The sequence below is a fragment of the Pteropus vampyrus genome, unplaced genomic scaffold (genome assembly GCF_000151845.1).
Source record: "Pteropus vampyrus isolate Shadow unplaced genomic scaffold, Pvam_2.0 Scaffold66, whole genome shotgun sequence".
Lineage (NCBI taxonomy): Eukaryota > Metazoa > Chordata > Mammalia > Chiroptera > Pteropodidae > Pteropus > Pteropus vampyrus.
The window spans coordinates 6,146,239-6,169,810 of NW_011888847.1; the positions used below are offsets into that span (position 1 = coordinate 6,146,239).

Below are 23,572 nucleotides of genomic sequence, written 5' to 3' on the forward strand. Positions count from 1 at the left end.
ATGTCCACTTTATTTTCTGAACTTTTAATAGATAATTATAAGAAAAATGGCCCCCTTAGCGAAGGGCTAGATGTTAGGCTAAGAGCTTTGCATTTTTTCTGTCATTTAATTCTTTCATCAACCTCAGGATATAGGTATTTTTATCCTGATTTTACAGATGAAACTGAGGCAGAGAGAGGCTAAGTAACTTACTGCTAAGCGATTGACCCAGAATTGTACCCAGGTGGGTTATGGACACTTAGAATTGAAAACTGAGGCAGTTCTTTCCTAAGTACCCTGCTGATCTTTCACTTCTTTGTCCCTGTGGTTCTTAACCCTTTGGGGGGCCACAGAGCCCTCTAAGCATGTGATGAGTATAGAGCCTCTTTCTAGAAAATGTACATTTTCCATTTTGCACATTTACCAGGCAATTTCAGGAGTCCACAGGCCCTCCCGTTGCTCACCAACCCTGCTTTTGGCATTTGCTTTTTTTCCCTTTTTTCTTTCTCATAACCTAAGGCCCCCAAAATCACCTCAGTGGGGAATGGAATCAGACAAGACAGGTTAATCAATGAAAGCTCACTGCATGCTCCTTCCATAATTGCATTCCTGCCTTTTCATCCTAACAGCCAGCACTTAGCGTAATTGCATTCCAATAAGGCTCCCAGGTCTGGGGCCTCTGGGGCCTGCGCTGGAACCTGTTGACATGCCATCTGCTTCCAGAGGGGTTCTGGAGACCAAGACAGCCTTTTAAAATTCTTCTCTGTTGTCTTTGCTGCAAGAGAGACAAAGGACTCTGTAACAGACCTTGTCCAGAAATCCCACTTTCTTGACCCGCTCACATTAGCCCTGGAGCCAAGAAGGCTCCCTCAGGCCCAGGCTGTCTTTCAGAAGTCAAAACAGCAGCACCTATTATTCCAAGTGGGTGACCTTTGGAGACACCTGGCTTCGGAGAGGGGTGGCTGCCACTGTCAGGCCGCGCAGAACCGAAGGGCTCGGGAGCTCCCTCAGGGGCTGGGTGTTGTGCGGCCTCCAACACCCCCAGCTTCCCTCATTTACTCAAGATTTATGGAAACCTCCCTAAAGGGCTTCTTCTCCTCTTCACCAAGAAAACCCACAATACCAGGAAGTAGGGAATCCCCCAAGAAACGGGGATGTTTCCTGAATCCGGAGAGTCTTATTTCCACAAACACAACTTCCTCTTAAAAAAAAGTCCAAGTGTTCTTCAGGCATAGTGAAGTCCATACAATTAACAGAGAAAACGCAGGGTTCGGAGTGATTTAAATTTCAGTTTCCCAAATAGAAAAGGCTCCTCTGTGGACCCCCACCAAAGGAATGAGGTATAAAATGGAGAGGTCTGGTGTTTGTTATATGACTTACAGATGCCCTTTCCTCCCACCCCCCTATCCCCGCTTGATGCTTCTTTCCTGGGAAGAAAATTCTCTGGGGCTCTTCTTCCTCTGGGTTTGAGCCCCTAGAAGTCCCCCACAAGCCCAGCACTCTTGCGCTACAAGCTCAGGGCTGAGAGCTGATTCCCTCATCCCTGCTGAGAACTTCCTGCTCTCCCTCAGAGGAAATGGATTGTTTTGAGATGGAAACGTGTTGCTGCAGAGGGGAGGGGAGATGAGTTAAGTGTTACTGGCTTACTGGATGGTTACTCCCCGCTCCAACATTATACTCCTTGTGGCTGATCGCTAAGCAGAGAGTAAGGCAGGTCAATGTTGGAATCCCGGCTCAGCCAAGCACGAGCTGTGTGACATTGAGCAAGTCACTTCACCACTTTGCATCCCAGTTTCCTCCAAGGGATGGCGGGAAGAGAATAAGAATTACAAGGTTGAAATTGAAGAGATAACCTATACATGGTGCCCAGCCTTTGATACTTGATTTCCTTTCTGCTTTTTTTTTCTTGATGGCACAAACTTCTAAAGCATTTTGCAGATATTAGAAGGCACTACTGGGTTGTTCTTCATCAGTGCTCTGGGGCTAGCCCTTCTCCCCAGCCTTGATCCCGCCCCACTCAATTCTTTTTTCTCCCTAATCACTCCCCTACCTATGATCTCAGAGAACTTGGTTCTCACTAACAGGCTCAGCATCCTTCTGTGGTTCACAGCAGTGGCCAGTGCAGCCTTACAAATGGGGACACCCGTGGACAGGCCAATTTGTCCATCTCTGCCTCTTCTGGTTTAACGCTGTGGTCTGTATGTACATGTCTATTAGGGCTGCCACGTGCTTTCTATGGGTGGTAAGATTGCAGACTTTTCATTGTATGGAGTGGATCCTAAATGGGTGTCAACCTCCCGGGGACAACCAGAAGCCTATAGGGCTATATGAGGCACACACCCTCCTCTTCAAGGCTGGGTGCATTGCCATCACTTTACTGTAAGCATCGCCTTTGTCAGTTTTACCACCATCATGCTCACCCTTGCCATCAGCATCCAGCACCCCAATCAGAACGATCTGAGCCTCAAGGAAATAATACCCTATGACACAGCACAACCAGACCCTCAAAGAGGATCAATCCCAGGCCCAGGTCCACCATTTTTGGGGATGTTTTGCATGCTTACAGGTTAAGTGTTTTAAATGGAATCTTGAAGCTCCCAAGTCAATTGGGGAGGAGTAGGGGAGGAGGAGAAAGGGGGTCCTGTGTAGGGTAAGGATCAGAATGGAACAGAGGAGATTAGAGATTTAATTAAACTGCCCGTTTGGGTAAAGGTTTTAGGGCAAAGCTGATTTGCATTATAATGGCAGTTTATCTGAATTTCATTCTGCTGAAGGAAGCTCTTTTACACTTAGTTATTGTGGCCTAAGCTTTGCTTCTCCTTAATGCTCCTCCCAGGGTAAGCAGACTGCTTTCCTCTCAGCTTCAGCCACGCTGGCCGCTGCCAGGAGCAAGACCCCCTAGTCTTCTGTCCCAGTACGTACTCTGTCCAGGTACCAGGCAATACCTGGGTAGGTGAACGGCCTTTGGGATTACTTATCCTGCTGTTATAGTTGGCATGCGCTGATTGGTTGATTTATCCTCAGGTAGCAAAGTCAGGTCTGGTTTGGGGGTGACCCCTGAAGGTCCCCATAGAGCTCCACAGCCTGCCAGGGAAGCAGAGAATGGCTCTGGGAGTAGACTGCTGGGACTGGGCCTGAGGTCTCTGCACCCACAACCCTCAGGCACCAAATAGCACTGACATTCACCTGGTAGCCTCCTGCTGTGAACAGTCGCCCTGGACAGGCAGAGGTGTGGTGGCTAAGGGTGCTAGAGTAGGGGTTCTGGACCAGAGAGAGTCTCTCTGGCTGACTTGTCAGGGAGGCCTGAAGGTGCAGGGGCTGGCACCTCAGTGTTTGGTGATAGTAATAACTGTTTTCCAGGTAAAAAGTCAGCATTCAATGACCCATCAGGACGGAGGGAGAGGAAAATAAAAAGTTGATGGGGAAAGTCAGCGGGCTCTGATACAGATAGCAGGAAGCCTCAAGGAGAAGGGCCTCAGCGTTTAGAGGAACGGGCAGGCTATGGAAGGGTTAAAGGGTCTGGGAACTCCTGTTTCCAATCACTTGTCAGCCAGCTTTGCTCTCATCCTTATCAGCAGGGCTAGGGCCGAGGGCGGGGGCTCTGAGAGCTTTAGTTTCCAAGCTCTTCCCAGACTCCAAGCTCTCAGCATTCTCATTACCTTCTAAGGGCTCCCTGGCTCAGTGTGGGGGGAGGGGGTGGGTAGGCGCTGGGAACCCAAACACATTTAATGGAGTAGAGTGTGAGTTACTAAATACAGCCCTGGGGTGGTGGGGGGCTGTAGAATCTCAGCCGTAAACCTTCAGAGTCAAAGTTCCCCTCCTTCTTTTTCTCCTTCAACTAAAAACCAGATTAGACAGCCTGTGTCTCAGCTCCTATTTAACTCACCATTGCTAAAACCTTTCGATGTTTTTCTTTTTCACAGTTATCGCTGAGTCAGAAATCTCCATTGTGTATTTGTGCAGTGACTTTTGGAACTCAAGCAAAGGAGCTTTCATTTCGGGTGAAATTCATCTTTGTAGATTTGACCAATGCTAGCCTTTGGAGAGGTATGCAATTTTCATTTCTGCCAATCCACCTATTTACTAACTGTCCCCATTTCAGCCACTGAGAAATTTGGTAAATCTGCCTTTTCTATATCTTCATTCAAGTTATTGATTTAAAAGATGTTGCCTGCGAGTGGGCTGAGGGCAGAGCCATTGGTGGCACCATCATAGTCTTCTAGAACTTGACATCAACCTGTGGTCACTATCCTTTGGGTGTGGTTATTGAACTAACTACTCATCTCCTGTATTGTGCTTCTCTAATGTATAATCCACCAATGTATCCAGAAGGCTACCACAAGAAAGGATACATGCCTTTCTGAAATCCAATGTACTTGGTCCCCTGAATTTCCTTGATTTGCTATTCTAGTAACCCTGCTAAAGAAAGAAGTAAGGTTCATGTGATATTTTGCAGTAGACAAGAGCTATGCTATAAATGCAGATGTAAACATCATAAGTACCATTTTGTAAACATTGCCTGCCAGGAAGAACTGGTATGTGTTTCAGATATGCCAGGGAACTGGGTCTGTAAAAGAGAAGCAAGCGAGAGAAAAAATGGGGACCTAAAGGTGATTTGAGCTAATCAAAAGCAGGGGCTGGGGGAACACTTTATGGAAAAGGCACCAGTTCCAGTGATTTTGGGGGTCCTGTGACTGCAAGAGTAAGTCTTGGGCTAGAACTTTTGCCCTGGAGAAGCAGCCATGAGGCTTTGATTCTTCTAGAGCTAGAAACTCCAGGCAGGTTCTGACCCCTCCAAGCTGTTTGAGCCCCCATGCCTGTTCCCTCTGGAATGCCTCTTTCTGCTGCCCTCCTGGTGTATATCTCTCCATCTTTTATTTTCATTACAAGTCTTCCATCTTCTAACAAGTATTGCTTGCTTCCTCCTTACCTCTAATTCTATAGACTTTCCAGGTAAAACTCAATGCTCCTCCCACTGTGACCTTCTGTTCTCTGTATAGATGTCTACATTTGCACTAAAAACACTTTATTGTACAGAGGTATTGAGGGATTTTCCACTCAAATGGCTAACCTTGTAATCAGCTCTTTGTTCTGTTTCTGTAGAGAGCTTGCTGAGTAGGCCGAAGGGCAGAGTGATCTCCAGATCAACGGAAGGCTCACCCTCCCCTTTGATTGTTCTGTCTAGATAACAGATGTGTTGCCTAAGTTCCTGTCTGAAATCTCATGCTCTGTAACTGCTCTTAGCCCATAGCAGCTCCTGTGGTCTGTAACTACCTGAGGATAAATCAACCAATCAGCGCATGCCAACTATAACAGCAGGATAAGCCCTATAAAAGCAAAATTGCCCCTGAGCTCTGGGCCCAGATCTTCAGAGCTCTAGCTCTTCTGGTTTCTCTAACTCTCTGAGTGGTGCTTGGTTCCTCGCTGGTCTGAATTCTCAATATTTCTGTAACAGTGTGAGCATAGGCTTTGAGTTCAGTAGACTTAAATTTCGGCCCTGACTTTGCTTCTTATTTTAATCTCTCTAAATCCCAATTTCTTCATCTATAACATTGGGACAAGAATTAATACTCAATAGGACTATCATGAGAAGTCAGCAGGTAATGAATGCAACGCACTGGATTAATTATTTATTGCTGCAGAACAAATAACCTCAAGTTTAGTGGCTCAAACTTGAGGTTATATAATAAACACTATCTCACCCTGCACCTGTGGGTCAGGAATTTGGAACAGCTTACCTGAGTGGTTCTGACTTGAAGTTTCTCATGAGGTTGCAGTAATCTAAAGGCTTGTCTGAAACTGGAGGCTCTGCTTCCAAAATGGCTGAGACACATGGCTGTTGGGAGGTTTCAGTTTCTCATTGGTTATTGGTGTGAGGCCTCAGTTCTTCTTTATGTGGACTTCCCTATAGAGCTTCTTGAATGTCTTCACTGCATGGCAGCTGATTCTCCTTAGGGTAATTGATCTAAGAGAGAGCAAGGTGGAAGTGGCAATATCATTTATGGCTTAGCCTTGGAAGTCACATATGTGTTGTTGTTTTTTTCCCACAAATCCTATTAGTTATACATGTCAGCTCTACTCATTGATAAGGGGCCTACACAAGCACAGGAATAGCAGGAGGTGAGGATCATTTTGGGGCCATTAAGGAGGCCAGCTATCACAAGTGCTTAGCCCAATGTTTATCAAAAGCATATCATATCATAAAGTGAAAACAACCTAAGTGTCTGCTGACAGGTGAATGGATTTTTAAAAATGTGGCATATATACACAATGGAATATTATTCGACCTTCAAAAAGAAGGAAATCCTGCCATTTGCAAAAACATGGGTTAACCTGGAGGACATTACACTAAATGAAATAGGCCTAACATAGAAAGACAAATATCACATGATCTCACTTATATGTGAAATCTAAAAAAGAAATAAAAGCCAAATTCATAGTAACAGAGAGTAGAATGGTGGTCACCAGAGGGTGAGGGTAGAGAAAATGGGAGCTATTTATCAAAGGGTACAAACTTTCAGTTATAAGATGAATAAATTCTGGAGACCTAACATACAGCATAGTGACTATAGTTAAAGCGTTATATACTTGAAATTTGCTAAGAGATTAAATCTCAAATGTTCTCACTATACATACACAAAAATGGTAACTATGGGAAGTGATGATGGATATGTTAACTAGTTTGATTATGGCAATCATTTCACAATGTATACATATTTCAAAACACATTGTACGCTTTATATGCAATTTTTATTTGTCAAAAATCAATAAATATAAATATATTTTTTAAATAGCTGCTATTATTATTCATTCAAACATCTGTTTTTTTTTACTAGAAAATAAACCCCTTGAGAGTAGTGATCATGTCTTGGCTACTTGTATCCCAAACGTCTAGAGAAGTGTCAAGCATACTGGTAGGTCTGTTCTAACTGCTGACGGAGAATACTTGGACAAAGACTTGGAGAGGGTTAGTCTAGCAACAGCCTTAGAGTGAATGGAGAGAAAGTTCGCACTCAGATATCAGGTAGGATTCTGTAATTCCGCCATGTATCCGGAATTACCAACCTGTATAGGATCAAGACCTGACGGTTCCTCACATTTTGATGCTTGAATACCAAAGACGTCTGATACCAAAACGGCAGGCAGGGAAAGCAAAGTTCTTATGATTCTCCTTGGAAATGATGCCCTGAGCAAGAATTTGGTGTGGAGAAATGGTCCCAACCTTATGCTTTAAAGAGCGAACCCACCGTTGTTTAATTCCCTGGGCCAAGGCAGACATGGGAATCTCTTGATATTTTTTGTCATACTCAAATTTCTATCTTGATGACTCCTGTGTCTTTCTACGAGGCAAAATGATCTCCCTTTCTAGGAGACTTTGATGCACAATTTCTTAGAGTTAATTAAAAGCTGCACAGAGAGTTTCGTGTCAGAGACCTGCCTGGCTACTTCTGCTCTCTGAGGAAAGGATCAGAGCCTGTGAGGTAATTGATACTCTGGGCGATATCGAGTTTCCAGACATCCAGCTCAAATTGTAAGCCTTACCGCACCCTCTGGGCTTGAAAGTTCACTGATTGTCCTTTTCCCACAGACAGAGCCCTATGTCCCTGCTGGCGCTCCGCTTGTTTGCCGCTTCTGTAGGGCTGCACCTCCAGGAGTCTCGAGACAAAGACCGATGCAGGAGCAGGTGTCCTCTCAGAGATTTCCCATGTAGATCACATTCCCACTTGCCTGAGGTCCCATTTCTCCCCAGTCCCTTGAAATCTTAAACAAGTGGCTTTAATTGGCTCTTTCTCCCCTTCTTACAATTACGGTGATTGTGACAAGAATAGGGACACTCTTCTTCTATCAGGGTGCAAAGGGTTTGGTTGCACCGATCAATATTTTGTGCCCAGATAATAAAAAACACCAAGACATAAAAATTATAGATGGGACACAGCATGGAGACAGATGATATCTGAATTTCATCTAAACCAAACGAGGTCACCATATGGGATTCTGAAAGGAAATTAAAAATGCTTATTGATTGAAATAAAAATTTCTATAATTGAGCCTGATATTATGTATCAGGGACCATCGTAATCCCAGGAAACTGGACTCTGGAATGACCTCCATCTTGAATGAACTTCCTTTACAGTATTTATTTCACTTTCCCTTAGGGTTTATCCAGAAAGAACATTTATGGTAGAGACAGCATTGAGAAATATGGACAGTGAGAAAGCTGGAGACTTGTGCATTTGAGCAATTCTTTGTGTGTAGGATCAGGCGATATGACTCTACTGGTTTTCAAATTCCTCTTCTGCATTGCTGTGGAAAGAATTGTGTCATTCCTGGTTAAAAATCCAGTCAAAGTATTCCCTTGGAGGTAAAAACACAGAATAAGTGTTTTACGAAATACTGGGGGAGTCAAAAGAATGTTAATGAGGTAGTCAATAAAGTTATACAAAGAAGTTGAAAATAAAACAAACGCTTAAAACTAGCTGAAATGTTTAAAAAGATGCTGAGAGAAAATATTGAGCTTTCGGAGTGGAACCATGGAGAAGGGCAGAAAGAATTCAATAAGGGGGATAACATGGAAACCAAATTAAAGAATCACAACTTTTATCCAATGATTACTAGCAAAACAACAACAACAGTTATCATTTCCTTTAAAAAATAAATTGTGATTCTAGGAAAAGGGACACAAAAAATCAGCAAGTCTTGGGAAGACTATCATGTTGGTTAAGCTGTGAGGTTTAAGGATAATATCTCTTATTTCCTCTGGTTAAAATACTGTTCTTTGGATCACTTCTTTCAGTTGACAATCATTTATTGAGCATATACTACACGGCATTGCTCGCAATAGGCATGCAGTAAACATGCTTTAAAAATCCTTACAGCTCTATGAATATGTATAATTAATAGCCTCATTTTAAAGATGAGGAAATTGAGGTCCAAAGAGGTTAAGCACTTGCTGAGTGCCACAGTTAAACGGTGGGGAAAGAATTCGAACCTAAGAAATCCTGTAAACCACTACATAATGCTGCTCTTGAGCACATGAGTAACCAAAATGCAAGACAGAAAGTGAAAAGCACTCCATGGGTGATCTAAACAAATGGCAGTCACAGTTCTAACCTCTGGCAAGGGAAGGGAATGGTGGGAAGGGCTCCCAGGAGGCGAGCATTTGAGTTGAGTCTTAAAATGTGGGCAAGATTTCCTAAGCGGGCAGAGGGGAAAGCATCTTCAAGATGGAGGGGGTGACATGAGCTAGCACTCAGAAATGGAGAAGTGGAGGTGCATTTGCAGAATTTTATAAATCCAGTTTGTTGGGGAGCAGTTCTCCATAGTGGCAGCAGATTAGCCGGTGTGGGTTGGAAGCAGCCACAAGCAGGGCTTCTTACACAGTCATGTGCACATGGTGACCTGGGGTCTTGTTAAATGCAGCTTCTTGTTCCAGTGTCTGTGGTGCCGCCTTCCAGGGACCCCAGAGCGGCTGGTCTTGAATCATATTGGGCATTTGGGCTTTTGAAGGCCTTGCTTTCCTGGCTTGTGGTGTGGACTATTTTGGGTATGCCAGAGACTGCACAAATGGATTGTAAGCAGGGAAATAAGGCTTTAAAAAGACGTTTGGTGGTCGCGTAGAATGCTCTGGAGGGAGTTTGGACTTTGGTTCCTTTAGCTCCTAATTTATAGCCCTCAAAGCTCAGAATACTGATCCTTTCTGGGTTTAGGGAGGAAAACTGACCACCCTAGCTACTTTAACAGGGCTAATTTTGCCCTTGACTTCTGATTGTCCCTTATTCACCAAAGCTCTCTAGAAACTATTTCTCCCCTTCTTCCAGGACTGGCCGGAAGCAAAACTTGTCCTATTCTCTAGGGGTTTAAAAAGAAGACTGAAATGTTGGCTTGATCCTGAGCCATCCTTATGGGCCTGTCTTAGTAAAGACTGGGCTCCGTCACCCAGCACGTTCTAGATCACTTTTCCACACTGGCAGATCTGCTCAGGGAATGAAAAATGCTGGTAATATCAGCCTGAAAAAAGTCATCAGGAAATTAAATCTGTGGCTTTAAAAAAATCCCACACTGCTTTCTGGCACTGCTCAGTCTTCCAACAGGGATCTCTCTCTGCCTGGGGGCCTCCTTCCGGCCTCCTCCCCTCCCTATCTCGTCCTCCCACCCTCTGTCCCCTTTCCTAGACTCCCCTCCTCCCTTTCCTTCTTCCTTTCTCATCCCACAGGACTTCTAGCTTTCCTTCTTTCTTCTCACTGGGCTCCTCCACTGTGGCTTCGGGCTTCCCTTCCTGCCTCCAGGCCTCCAACTTTTCCTCAACTCCACGGAAGCATCTGTCTGTCTCCTTTTCACTTTCCATCAGGGAATCCTAAATGCTGAATAGGCCCTTCAGACAGGGCCCTGAAGGGGACTTGGCTGGGGCACTGGGGGAGAGGGAGGAGAGGAGGGGTGCCAGGACCTGCCGGGACCATACAGAAGCCCATTGATAGGCAGCCCCTCAACACAGACAACCCAGCCCAGCCTCCATGGCTCCGGGCGGAGAAAGGTGTCCCTTGAGGCGGTGGCCAATATCCCGGCCATCATGAATGACCTCAGTGTCTCTGGCTAGTGGGGGACCTTCATTCTGTACACTCCAAATCCTTCAGGCCTATCAGCCCCACCACTGGTGTGAATATATTCATCCTGAAAATAATTCGTCAGTACATCCCCATCAGCCGTTCTGATTTCATTAATTGGAAGAATTAGCTCTTTGTGGCCAATGGAAGAATATGGAGCCAAAACATACGGAACACTTTTCCCCAGTGACCCACAGACCCTTGGACGAACTCCTGGGTGCCAGGAAAATGGATCGTTTTGCAGAAAGAATATCATTGGATGTTTATTTAACATCACTCTCCATTCCCTCCCCCTAGCCCCCCAAAGACCTCTGAAGCCTCTCACATCTGGCTGATTTTCTTCCTTCACTTTTTTGTGCAGAGCCAGGGCAGGGAGGAAACTTCATCAGTCTGAAAACATCCAGCAGCAAAGTGTAAATTAAATGTGCAGAGAGGCCAGGGGAGGGGTAGTCATACATCCTGGGGTGTAGGAGTAAGGAGATTGCCCTTACCCCCATTCGGTACGGGCAGAGCTGTTTCTGGACCCTGCATCTGCCGCTAGGAGCTGTGTAGCCTTGGGCAAGATGCTTAACCCTTCTGAGCCTCAGTGTCCCTTCTGGTAAAATGGGGAAATAAACACATGCTCATAGGGTTGTTGGAGGGTTAAAGCGGGTAATACGTGTAAAGTGTACGGCATATAGTAGACACTTGATTGACGGTAGCTACTATTATCGTTGTTGGGGTCAAAGTAAGAACAGAATCCCAACTGTTTCTATATCACAGGGACCTATCATTGCTGGCCCCATTCAGGGAGACAGATGGGCAGAAGCATATCCAATGCGGGCGGGGAGACAGATGGCCAAAAAAGCATGATCAAGGGGATCAGATGGAATGACAGGCCAGTGGGATGATAGACAGATGGAACATCCCATGAGGAAGGTGGATTTATGACAGCCCAAAGGAGATACTGAGAGACGGTTGTCCCATAGGAGGGAGAGATGGATGAGGATCCAATGGGGAGACAGAGAGATGACAGGCTGAAGTGGAAGATGGATGGATGGCAATTTTATAGTGAAGTGGGGGTGGGAGGTAGGCTACCCTATGATTGGGGAGAACAGATGGACAACATGCTGATGATGGGGCCTGGGCTTCCTGTTTAGTTTCTATTCCTTAGGCCTGGACATCCCTGAATTCAGAAGAACCCCAGGGGCTCTGTGGGCATCTGAGGGGGAAGAGAGTGGGAGTGTCACATGACCTGAGAAGACATTAAATACCAGGGTCAGCCTGGCCTCTGTTCCTTCCCCTTCCCACAGCCCCTCCCTGGGTGGCCCCACAGATAAAGGCTCAGGCTCGATGAGAAGGAGGAGGAGGAGGAAGAGGGAGAAATCAGTGTTTTGAAAGCAAAGAGAAATAAAAACTGGCTAAAAGTTTTATTTATTTAAAATAAAGGTTCAGTTATGCTTGACTGTAAACATGCCGGCCCATCCCTCCCTCCCTCGCTCTTCGTGGCAGAGGACTTGGACCACACAGCAAGCTGGGGGCAGGACACAGAGAGCAGGCCAGAGTAGGCTGTGGGGAGGGGTGGGACCAGGGAGCCTCAGGTATGGGGAGAGAAGAGGGACCTAGGAACTCAGTGACTTGCTGAGTGCAGCTGGGCTGGCTTGGTCCTAAGACCCTTGGGCCTCCAGCTTCCAATCCTTCCGCACACAAATTCATAATAGTCCAAATGTCTTCAATTCCACAGGCAGCACACGTGGGCGCTCAACTCAACATAAGGATGGGGACGGCATAGACAGGAACCAGACACTCAGGTGCATAGGCCTTTCTTTCCCTTGTTCATATGTGTGTGTCAGAGATAGACAGTAGGATCCTAGAGGAGGTGGGTCAAACTCCAGTTGTCACATTTTCTATTTGAACTAAAAATCCATATCTGCCTTTTGTGCTTTTTCTTTCCAGTTCCACATGACCTCCATGTTTTTCAGTGACTGAGCCAATTTGGGTGTCCTGTAATAAACTATGAGTTCCCCGGAGAAGGGAGACATTGTGGGTGGAGAAGACTCTGGAGTGGAGACAGGTCTGGGGACCCTGCCTTGCAGATCTTTTGCGGAGAGGTTGCTGGGGCCGCCTTTGGTGGCCCAACTGGCCAGGGAAGGGCTGTGGTATGCAGGGTCAAGAGGGGATAGGCAGGAAGTGTTTGTGATAAGAGGCTTCCCCTCTTGCAAGCTCCCCTCATTTCCAGACGCAGCTGTGGGATAAGGACAGAAAGCTTTGGAGGCGGAGGCTGCAAGAGCTAACCTTTGGGACTGCAGCAGGAAGGGCTGCATTTGCAGGGCCCCTGGGGCTCTAAGAAAGGCAGGGCTTGGGGATATGACCCTGAGATCCCAGCCAAAACTGCCTTCCTTTGAGACCAGAAAGTTCAATCTGACTTCATAAGACTGAATCAATCTCTTAAGAAAAAGAAAACAAACAAACAAACAAAAACCCCCGGACTTTGTTAATTCATGCCGCTGAGGAGGTGAGGCAGGTCTAACTATGGCCTGGCCCCAGGGCAGTCCATGCTCTGGGTTGGTCCCATTTGGAGCCGGTAAAAATGGAAATTGGAAGAGTGCACTAACAAAGACCTGACTGGAAGCTCTGAGAGGGAATCTAACCTAGTGGGGTGTCTTCTGCAGGGGATGGAGTCTCAGTAACGTGTGTCATGCAGCCATTTGCAAAGCTCAGTTCTCCTTGGGTTGCTACTGTCTCTTGTTTGCTTGAGGCCTAGCAATGTCAGCATCTGTGGTTGACTTGGACAGCTCACAAAGGAGCTGGAAGTGCTGCAAAGGAGCACCCCTACGGATGGGGGCGAGGCTTTAGGCCTCCTGCTATTGTACCGGTGCCTCTTCTTAAGGATTAGCAGCTTCTATCTACCCCTGGGGGCTGCACTGTAAATGCCTGTGTAATGCTAATTTGTGGTTGGCAGGAGATTGATTGGGAAGGAGCCGAACAATGGCAAGGGGTGGCTGAAATCTTTCCTCTTGGAGGCATTGGGGTGTGTGTGTGTGTGTGTGTGTGTGTGTGTGTCTCCTAGGAGGAATGTAGCAACAAGGGCACAGAAAGGATGATTGAGAGGATAAGGATTAAGTCACTGATGGCCAGAGTGGGAGTGTACAAGCACAAATTTTTTGATGAGAGTAAGTGATACCCCATCACTTTTGCCATTTTCTATTTTTTAGGTCCAGCCCACTCTTAAGGGGAAGGATTACGTAGGAGACAAGAATTGTCGAGAGTTATTTCAAAAGCCGCCTACAATGCTTAGAAAGATCCCAGTAAAATGCATGCTAAGTAGTAAGTGCTCAGGAAAACAGATTGTTATTCGGTCTAGTGATGTGGTCTGGGATGTGTGAAAGTTTCCCCTCAGCGGCTCTGGTCTCTGCTGTCCCTGTTGAAATTACTGAATGTTCTCTGAAGGTTTTCCGTGCACTCTCTGGGTGTGGCGTCAGAGAGGATAGATGCTAACTCATGCTCACACGGTCTTCCGGATAGCCTCCTGGTGAATGTGTGTGCTCTTACATTGTGGTCAGTGTACAGATATTTTAATTTCCTGCTCACCTGCTCAGTGGAGGATCTGATTTCTTCTTGCATTTACATTTTTTTCCTTGGGCAGCCCATAGACAGGTATTTCTGTCTGACCATCTGGTAGCCATTCACCTTTATGGGACTTGAGAAAGAAATTAATTTCACTAGTATCTTTAGCTGTATCTGCCTCCTTTGACAGCAAATTACCTTTATCAACTCTTAAAATTCTCATGACGTTGGTCCTTTGGGTGCCTACGGAAATCCCCTCGCTTTATACAAGGGCATCTCCTTCTTCAGTTTAGCTTCTCAAGTCTTTCTTTTCGTACCAAGGTTTTAAACATCCTAGATATATATACTTCTACATATGTACCTCTTCCCGCCCACTGCCCACTGAGAGTGATGGATTTAGCTGGACTAGGCCAGGTCTAAAGTACTCAGAAAACAATAACTGAAAGAGAAAATCTGACCCTTGCCCCGACCCTGTCCCCGGGAGACTGTTGAGGCCTTTGACCTAGTTCTGGTGGGTAATTTGGGAAGGGCAGGGTATGGAAAGATAGAGGAAATTCCTGAGTAAGAATGAGGTGGGTGGAACCTCTTTATCCTGGCTTCATGTCTCAAGGGCCTACTGTCTATCCCAAGACGCTTAGGAGGTGGAGAAATCATGGATTTGCATCCCACTTATCAGATGGGACATGAAAGGCTTCTGTTCAGGATTCTCAGCTCAGCCCACCATGCTCTGTTGTATTTTTGTTGGAAGGAGTGTAGAAAACGCAGTGGGTATACATGGGGAGATCTGACATAGAATACAGACACTTAAGATTATTGTCATGATATGCCTCTCCTGAAAATGGTGCTGCATGGAGTGGGTGACTAATACTTTGGTCTCCATTGTCCCATCTTCATCCCTGTTGGAATCACTGGGTATCCTCTGAAGGTTTTTCCCTGCACTGTCTGGGTGTAGGTGTCAGGATAAATAGGTAGAGGACAGGATGAAGCCAATGACTGTTTTCTGGGATTTTAAAACTCATCATCTACATACTCATTTCTAATAGGTTAATAGACATGGTCACCATTTCTAAGGCTCGTTGCATACGAGAGTAGTGGACAAGAGTATGCGCTCTGGTCACCTAGGTCTTGGTTTGAATTTCAGTCCCCTCACTTACAAGCTGTATGACCTGAGCTAGCCTCTCAAAGTCTGTTTTCTCATCTGTAAATGGGAATGTGACGGATTCTGTTCTAATAGAGTTGTTATGAGGATTAAAGTAATAAATGTAATAATATACATAGTAGAGATTGCCCTGTGTATAGTAAGCTCTCAAAGTCTATTATGAGTTTTATTATCTCAGCCACCAGGATCTTCCATCAAGTAAAGCCTATTTTCAGAGCTCACAATCTCCATTATACATCTTACCTGATGGAGACTCTCTCTCTTTTCCTCTTCCCTTGAATGTTGGGCATTTGATGACTCTTACATCAATTTCCCTCCTGGACATTCTGTCCCTGGGACCTTGACTCCTCTCTCTGCCACCCCCTCTCCATGCCCCTTCCAGTGCGTGAATCAGTTCCCAACTTCTGCCATTTTATCACTGCAGAGTTTCCTCTCGGGGCTGAGGGACAGTCCAGCTGGGAGGTCTCGCTCCTTATCATTGATGACCTTGTCATGAACCTTACTGAGGCACTGAGGAGAAATGTAAAAAGTTCAGATAACTTATTTTTTGTCTTCCCTCTCACCCCCACCACCCCCCGCCCACCCTCCCTGCATAAGTTAACGAAATTTAACTCACCCTCTAAAACACAGAATTGAGTCAAAACCCTTTTTGTCTATGGACACAGAGTGAACGTTTCACTGGGCTGGAGAGCTGAGCTGAAGAAAACACCCAGGAGGCCAGATGGAATGTCTGTGGTGGGTCGGGCCTCTCAGTGAGCGGACATTAGACTAGGGGACAGGGAAGCGTCAGTGTGGCCTGAGGTTCCATGGTGATCCTAGGCTGTGTTCACAGCTGCTCCAGATTGGAAGCTTGCTTAATTTCTTCTATAGGACACTCTTGCAAAGCAATGTACCACGAACAGCTAATCTTTCTCATTTGGAAAATGGCACACTGGTTTCCAGGGCAACAAGATCCCCCACTCTGTCCTCCCTGAGCCCCATCTCAGAAACTTTTTGGCATGGCTATCAAGGCCCAGGGTGTGTAGTCTTTTCAGAGAGAATGAATCATCTGCATACTTTATCCAAATGGAATTGGGCTTTCTAAGCCCAAAGATCTCCTGTGATGTAAATAGTGATGCTAAAGGCTAGGATGTAAGGGTGTTAGGGAGGTTGGCTAAGCTCAGAAAGCAGGAATGCTGAGTCAGTTGATGGAGGCAGATTTTGATGAGTGCTGTGAATTGCTGGTTTGGCATGAACTGTGGAATGGCTTCGTACCAAATCATTGGGGTGTGGGGGAGGGCTGGCACTAGCAGGGACCCTGACTTGTTCCAGATAAAGTGACGGTGCCTGTGAGCTCCTTCTCAGAGACCCGGAGAGCTTGCGGAGTGTGACAAAATTTTCCTGAGGAGGGTGAAACTGATAAGCTGTCCTCTTAAGGGGGTGGAGAAGGATTATTCTTCTGTCTCAATGACTACTGCTCTGCCCATCAGGGGTGGATAAGGACTATTTCTCAGGACAACAAAAGCGAGGGTTCTAGGGTATGGGTGATCATTAAGTGAGCAGGAGTAAAAAATATCTTTAATGGGAGTGAAGATATTTTTCATTTCTAATTATTTCAGAAGAAGACAAAATTGACTGGATAGTGGATGACAGTTGCCCTTTGCACAGAGGCTGGATAGAGAAAGAACAGTGCTGGAGAGCTCTGCAGGCTAATTAGCTACCGGAGGAGCTCAAATTTACTTTGGGAAGCCGACCATTGATATGGGTCTTAGTTTTACCTGGGTTACTTCTATGTTTCTTTATGTGTTTATAACAAAGCAGAGGGAAAAGGATGAACCAATCTCTGCAGTTTTTATACAAGAAGATCCTGATAATTTCTTTGATTTGAGCATTTTTACCTGTGCCTGGAGGTTTTTACAGGAAAGGATCATTGGGGTAGACTCGAAACATGGTGCCTACGAGTGGGGAGTGCACTAGGGCGGCCATGGAAAGAACTTTCCTCTGACAGCTGGAGACAGCCTTCAAAGTGGGTGGGTGGGCACATTCTCCCTTTTATCCTGGCTTTGGTTTTCTTAATTACCTCTTCAGCAGTGCGTGTTCATAGCTGCAGCAGGCGTCAGGCTTTGTAAGGGCAGATGCTGAGAGTCGACCAAGATCCTTGGTCATTCCTGACACATATGGCTGGCTAGACCTTCATTCAATACCATGAGATCTTATTCTCACTTGTGGTCTCTGGTCCTGCAGATGAAAGGTATTGTGTTTATTTCGGATAAAAGTCCAGAAACAAGTTGGGAAGAGCAGCTCCTCCATTTAGATCCAAAAAAGAAGCTACAATAAAAGAATTGGGTGGGAGGACAGGCGAGGTTAGGGAGACCAAGGGGATTTGTTGTTGCCTTGGAAAATTGTCCTATACATTTGCAAGTCATAGGAAGTTAGCAGAAAAGAAACAGCTGGATTCTTTTCATCACCTTAACCCTTGGCATATTATCTCAAGATAATATGCACTACGCTGTACTTTGAGAGAGTGTAGAAACATGAGAAGTGCCTGATAGTGGGAGTTGGAATACTGGGATTTTAGACTGCCCCTGACTGGTTGTGAAACCCTGGGGAAGTTGCTTTGGCTCCATGGGTCTCTCCACTTTTCTTTTCTGTTGGTGGGCATGGGGAGAGTGGGTGGACAGGGATTAGGTGATCTCTATCCTACGACTTACCGGCCACAGCATGACCATGTCTCATATACACAGCCAAAGATGTTGATTGCTCTCAGCAGCATTGCATTCTCCCCTCCCCAGCCTCCCCAGCGGGTTATCGTGCTGACTCGACTAACACAACCCCCATCTGGACACAGTCCAAACACCAGATGTGCCCCCGATTAGTGTCGGTCTGGGGAATGTTTCCATGACTGAAAGGTCAGTGTCAGCTGGAAGTGCCCAGAGTGGGCGTCTGCCTCCCACCCACGTCAGCTGCAAGAGCTGAACCTTCCATTATCTCACTGGCCAACGACCTTAGCTGGGGCGGTGTGGGGGCAGGGCTGGACTAGTTCAGGACGGCCTTGTTTTACTCGCCTTCCTTCTTTGCTCTCTACTGAAGGACGGAGTGTGATTTTCCACTTGGAAGGGACTCCAGGGATGTGCAAAGAGGGAAATCCTGCTGGTGTGTAACTGAAAACACTTTGTTCTCCTTTAGATCTGCAAAGTGCTCATGTCTCTTTTGATTTTCTTATGGCGGCCGTCACCTCCACTATCGAAAGAAAAATGAACAATAATGTTGTGATGGGCCGGGCTGCCATGTTTTACCCTATTTACAGGTCATTTTAAGTATCGCTTCTACACTTCAGACAGGCTTTCATGTTTAATTTCACTTGTGTAGGGCTATGCTAGGCTTTCCTCTAGGTAGCAATGAAAATTAAACACAATTGAGTTTGATGTGTACCTTATTGATTCCAGACCCATTTCAGTAGACTGTGACACTTCAGCGACCTGCAAATTCTACACATTAGAGTTCATATTTTATACAAACGCTGTACATCCAAGACATGGCCTCAAATTTCCACCAGCAACCTCCAACTCCTAACACAAGACACAGGCCCTGTCAGAAGATGATAGCTACTGATGAAGATGCATTACAATTGATATGGTCATCCCCTGTGGGGGCGAGAAAGATTCATGAATAATTTCATGGAAATCACACCAAGGAGAAAGCAACACTTCTCTCAATTCCATGTTGTCCTTTCGGTTCTCTGTAGGCCGCTTCTTGTCCCACAAGTCACTACAACTTCATTTCAAAAGGATAAGGTAGGAAAGGGGAGAGAGGTTGTGTGTTAACCTGGCTTGGAAACTACCAAGGAATGAAAAGTGCCCATTATTTGATTTATTACGTCCTGTCAAGGAAGACTGTGTGACTGCAAGGGTGATTCCTACTCTTCTGTGGCTCATGGTTCCTCTGGCAGAGGCATCGTTAAAGCAGGCCACTTGAGCAGAGGGAACAATGGGTAACAGAGCAAGGCAGGCGGGTGAGTTCTGACCAGTCATTGGTTTCAGGGTATTGTGTCAATCATCTCTCTTTTGCAACTGAGCTGGGAATTAGAGGCTTTATTCAGCCCGAAGTGGGAGAAAGGGAATTTTTACTAGAGGGCATGGCCTTCTGAGGCAAGGGAAGAATGTATCGTCTGCCAGCTGGGGCAGGGAACAGAGGTGAGTCAGAACGACTTGTGGAGAGTGGTATTCCTCTCTGGGGGTCACAGGGCCACTTGTAAAATGACGCCTAGATATTGGTCTACAGCCAAGGTTATCAACCTTGGCTGCACATTAGAATCACCTAGGGGGAGATTTTACAATCCTGATGTCCAGGCCCCATCTCAGACCAATTACATCAGAATCCCTGGAGTGGGACCCAGGCCGAGATAGTTGTCAAGGCTCCCAGGATGATTCTAATATACATCCAGGCTTGAGGCCCACTGATTAGGACCTTGCTAATCAAGGTAGCCTGAGGACCAGCAGTGTCTGTATCACCTGGGATTCGCTGGACATACAGAATCTCAGGCCCCACTCCAATACCTACTGAGTCAGCGTCTGCATTTTAGCAAGGTCCCTGGGAGATTTAAAGTCTATTAAAGTGTGAGGAGCTGTGGTTCTCAAACTTTACTGCACATTAAAATCACCTAGGGAGCTTTAAAAAAAATCCCAATGCCCAAGCTGCACCTTGTACCAATTAAATCAGAATTTCTGAGGGTGGGATGCAAAAATGAGTAGATTTTTATTGGTTCTCAGGTGATTCCGATGTGCATGGGTTCTCAGCCCTCGTTACATATTAGAATCTCCTGGGGAGCTTTTAAATGCCCGGGTAATTGATCCCCACTCTCAGAAAGTTTGATTTAATTGGTCTGGGATAGGCAGCAAAAAGCTTCCTAGGTGAGTCTGACATACAGCCAGTGAAGGCCTCTGTTCCAGCAGGTTGGTCCAGCTTCCCTGAAAGGACAGCCAGCTCACAAACCCTGCTACAAGTCAACGGATCCAAGAACAGCTGAAGGAAAAGAATGAACAGACCAAGTCTGGACTTATCTGGTCTCAGGGTTCTTTGATATTTGATCTCCTTATGTGTGACAATTACTATATTCTTTTTATGAATTTAAATATTTGTGTGCCCGTTTATGTTTCCAATAAAATTTCTTTTGAAAATTCAACCTCGGTTCAACTGAAAGAAGGAGGCAAAAGCGTTGATCTACACCTGGGCCGCAGGAGCTGGGAGCAGCTGAGTGATCAAGTGAGATGGAGACAAGAGAGGTCGTGATGGTGAACGTAACTGAGCTGCGGCTGAGGCGAATAATGAAGAAAGACCCTGGGAGGCAGGAAAGAGGTGAGCTGGTTGTGATTTTTTTGTCCCTTTTATGGCGCTCTCTCACCATTGCCAACATGACTGTGGAGTCACGTAGTTCTATAGTAGGGTTGCTGGATTTAGCAAATGAGAACATAGGGCACCCAGTTAAATGTGAATTTCAGATGAACGATGAATTATTTTTAATATAAGCAAGTCTCCTGTGATATTTGGGACATACGTATACTAGAAAACTCTCGGTTGTTTTACCTAAAATTCAGTTTTAACTAGATATTCTGTTTAATCTGACAACCCTGTTACACAAACAACCCTAAATTCTCAGTATTGGAAAATCTGTCCTGAGAGTTGGGCTTTCTCCAGGCCTTGTGTGGGGTCCTGCCACCTGCAGTGAGGTCCATGTGTGTCCGTATGAACACTGTCCCTAGGCGGTCCACCATCCTGGGTTCCACAAGGGTTACTCAACACCCCAAAACTAGGACTGGCAGGGGTCTGTGGGGGCTTGCCTATGGATAAAATTCTTGTACTTCACCTCTCCCAACTCATCTGCCGTCCTCGGTGTTGAGGTGGTTCCTGGGAATTCCTCAGACGTACCCTCTTCTCCCACTGTCACTTGACCAATTTAGGGCGCTTATGCCGAAGAGAAAAGGAGCTTAGAGGCCTTGATGGGCTGGAGGTGACAGTGTCGCGCCAATGGGGACTCAGACACATGTAAGGAAAGGGGGATGTAAAGGAAAGCATGGTTCACAGTCACAGCATGGCATGTCCCGAAAGCGGCTGTTCAACGTCTGAGCCTGGGTGTCTGGCTTTCAGCAGAGGCTGCTCAAAGTGCAGTTTCCTGCTGGCTTCAGAGCATGTAGGGGCTTGAGGGAAGGGAAAGGGAGGCAGAGAGAGGGAAAGAGCCAGCTGCCAGCAAGAAATACACACACGAGAGGTGTGTAGGTTGAGCGGTAGAGATGGAAGGGGGAGATGGCTAGAGAAAGAGGGGGAAAGGGGAAGCCAGAGGGAGAAGGTAGAGGGAGAAGAAGAGGATAGAGAGAAGGGAGGGGAAGTGGGGAATGAAGGGAGAGGACTGATTAGGTAGCTGGGGATGTTCAGAGACACACACAGGATGATCAGGAAGGAGACACTTTGCTCGTCCCTCCAGCCCGACCCACTAAAGACCTAAGCTAGTGCTGGTCTCTTCTGTGAAGCAGAATCTCTCAACCAATTAGCTTCAAGAAAAGCCCAGAGGGCCTGTGCAGGCCGGAGAACAGGCTATGCGAAGTTCTGAGGCCAAGCTCCTTTTCCCTGGGTGCTCCAGGAGGTGGAGTGCCCCTTCATGAGGACCATGTGCTTGTCGGATACTGTAGGCATGGTGGAGGCTGGAGAGCTGGTGTTCCCCCTGGGAGGGACACTCACTTACAATGTCTTTCTCCTGACACCTTTGCCTTCCCAGGATGATAAATCACCACAGTTTAAGTGAAGGTCATGGACTTGGTTTTGTGTGTCTTCTGAGATTCGAATTTTCACAAAATCTAGACTCTTTAGTCTCCTCTGTTTCCCATTCTCTCTTGCCTCCTCCTTCCTGATGGCCCACAGTGTGGAGAGTGGGGTCTCCCAGAACATCTTCCCTCACAGGCACTCTGGAAGTGGTGCAAGGAAGACTCTCAAGAGAGACCTCAGTAGCTGGTGGCAAATAAAATGATAAATGGGCTTTGTGCCTCCCTGACCACCTAGGTGTGAGCATGAATAGTCAGAGCTCCATGGAAGACGGAGAGAGAAGCCAGGGGAAGGGAGGAAAGGAGGAGGAGGGAGTTGCTTTAGAACAGGGTGGATTATGCTGAGAGCTGAGATAAGGTTCCGGATGGACTGTACTGACTGACAGAGGAAGATGGGCCCGAGCCTTGCTGATCGTTTGGGGTTTGGCATATCAAATTTCCAGAGCTTGGCCACTAGCTCCCAGCCAATTCTCTGGGACCAGTGTGCATTTCCCTTGGGGATTGAGAGGCCTGGCCACTGGAGGAAGAGTTGGTCTGGTCCTTTGGGCCAGCAGCTCATTCTGAAATCTAATTCAGAAACCCAGCCTATTGGCAAAGTCCTGTGTTGCAGACGGTTGGACAGTGTGTCAGGATCTGGGAGCCATGGAAGATGGGCTCGGGTGGCCTCTGGGACCAGGCTCATGTTCTTATCCAAGCCGTAGGAAAGAGCAGCTTGCCCCATTGGGGAACGGGTGGGCTGCTGTGGGCCTAGCTGGCTAGATGCTAGCTGGCTAGATGCTAGCTGGCTTTTATTTGTCTATGTCTGACCAGGCTCAGACTTAGCCTGAGGACCCCAAGTCTCTGCCTTGGAGAGACGTGAGTGTGGAAAGAGCCAGGGCCTAGGAGAGATTCATGGGTCAATCCATATGGGATTGTGATGTGCATTTCTTTCTTCAGAGCTGGAGGTCTTACCACCTGGCTAGTGTGTGTTTAGGGGGCCAAGGAGGGTAAGCTCAGATGTGGGGGCATGGCTGGCATGATTGGTAAAAGAGAAAGAGCCCAGCTCCTGATCAGCCGGCTCTTCACCATCTCCTGGCCCCTCGTTCCCACCCCGGCCCTGGCATTTCTCATGTTCTAGGACAAGGTCTAAATTGGACACTTGGATGAGACATTCCTGGGAGCTGCCAACCGTCCAGGTCCAGTGTAGTCAGAGGACTCACTGGCTCCATGTCACCTCCACTCGATTTGGCCCTTGCCCTAATCCCCAATGGTGCCTGATGCCAATGTCACTGCCTGCTGAAGTCCTTTTTTCAGACACTATTTGGAGCTACTGAGGTGTGTCTGCATGTGCGTGTGTGTGTGCATGTGTGTGCGTGTGTGTGTGTCTACACGTCCTCTTTGGGCATTTGACTAATCATTTATTGGCCTTGAGTGAAGCACAGTTTCCATAATCCTTTCCAAACCCTGGATTTAGTGGTTAGAGAAAGTGCCCAAGTACAATTTATGAAACACGTATG

General features: G+C 46.5%; 1 protein-coding gene across 1 annotated transcript in view; it reads left to right on the plus strand.

Moving 5' to 3' along the window:
• CUNH2orf91 (chromosome unknown C2orf91 homolog) overlaps positions 1-23,572 on the plus strand; it is a 35,336-nt gene that overhangs the window by 5,091 nt on the left and 6,673 nt on the right. The window contains 3 exon segments of the mRNA XM_023531276.1: positions 3,907-4,026; positions 20,217-20,327; positions 20,465-20,619. Of these exon segments, the coding sequence (XP_023387044.1) occupies positions 3,907-4,015 (109 nt within the window). The 3' untranslated portion in view covers positions 4,016-4,026; positions 20,217-20,327; positions 20,465-20,619.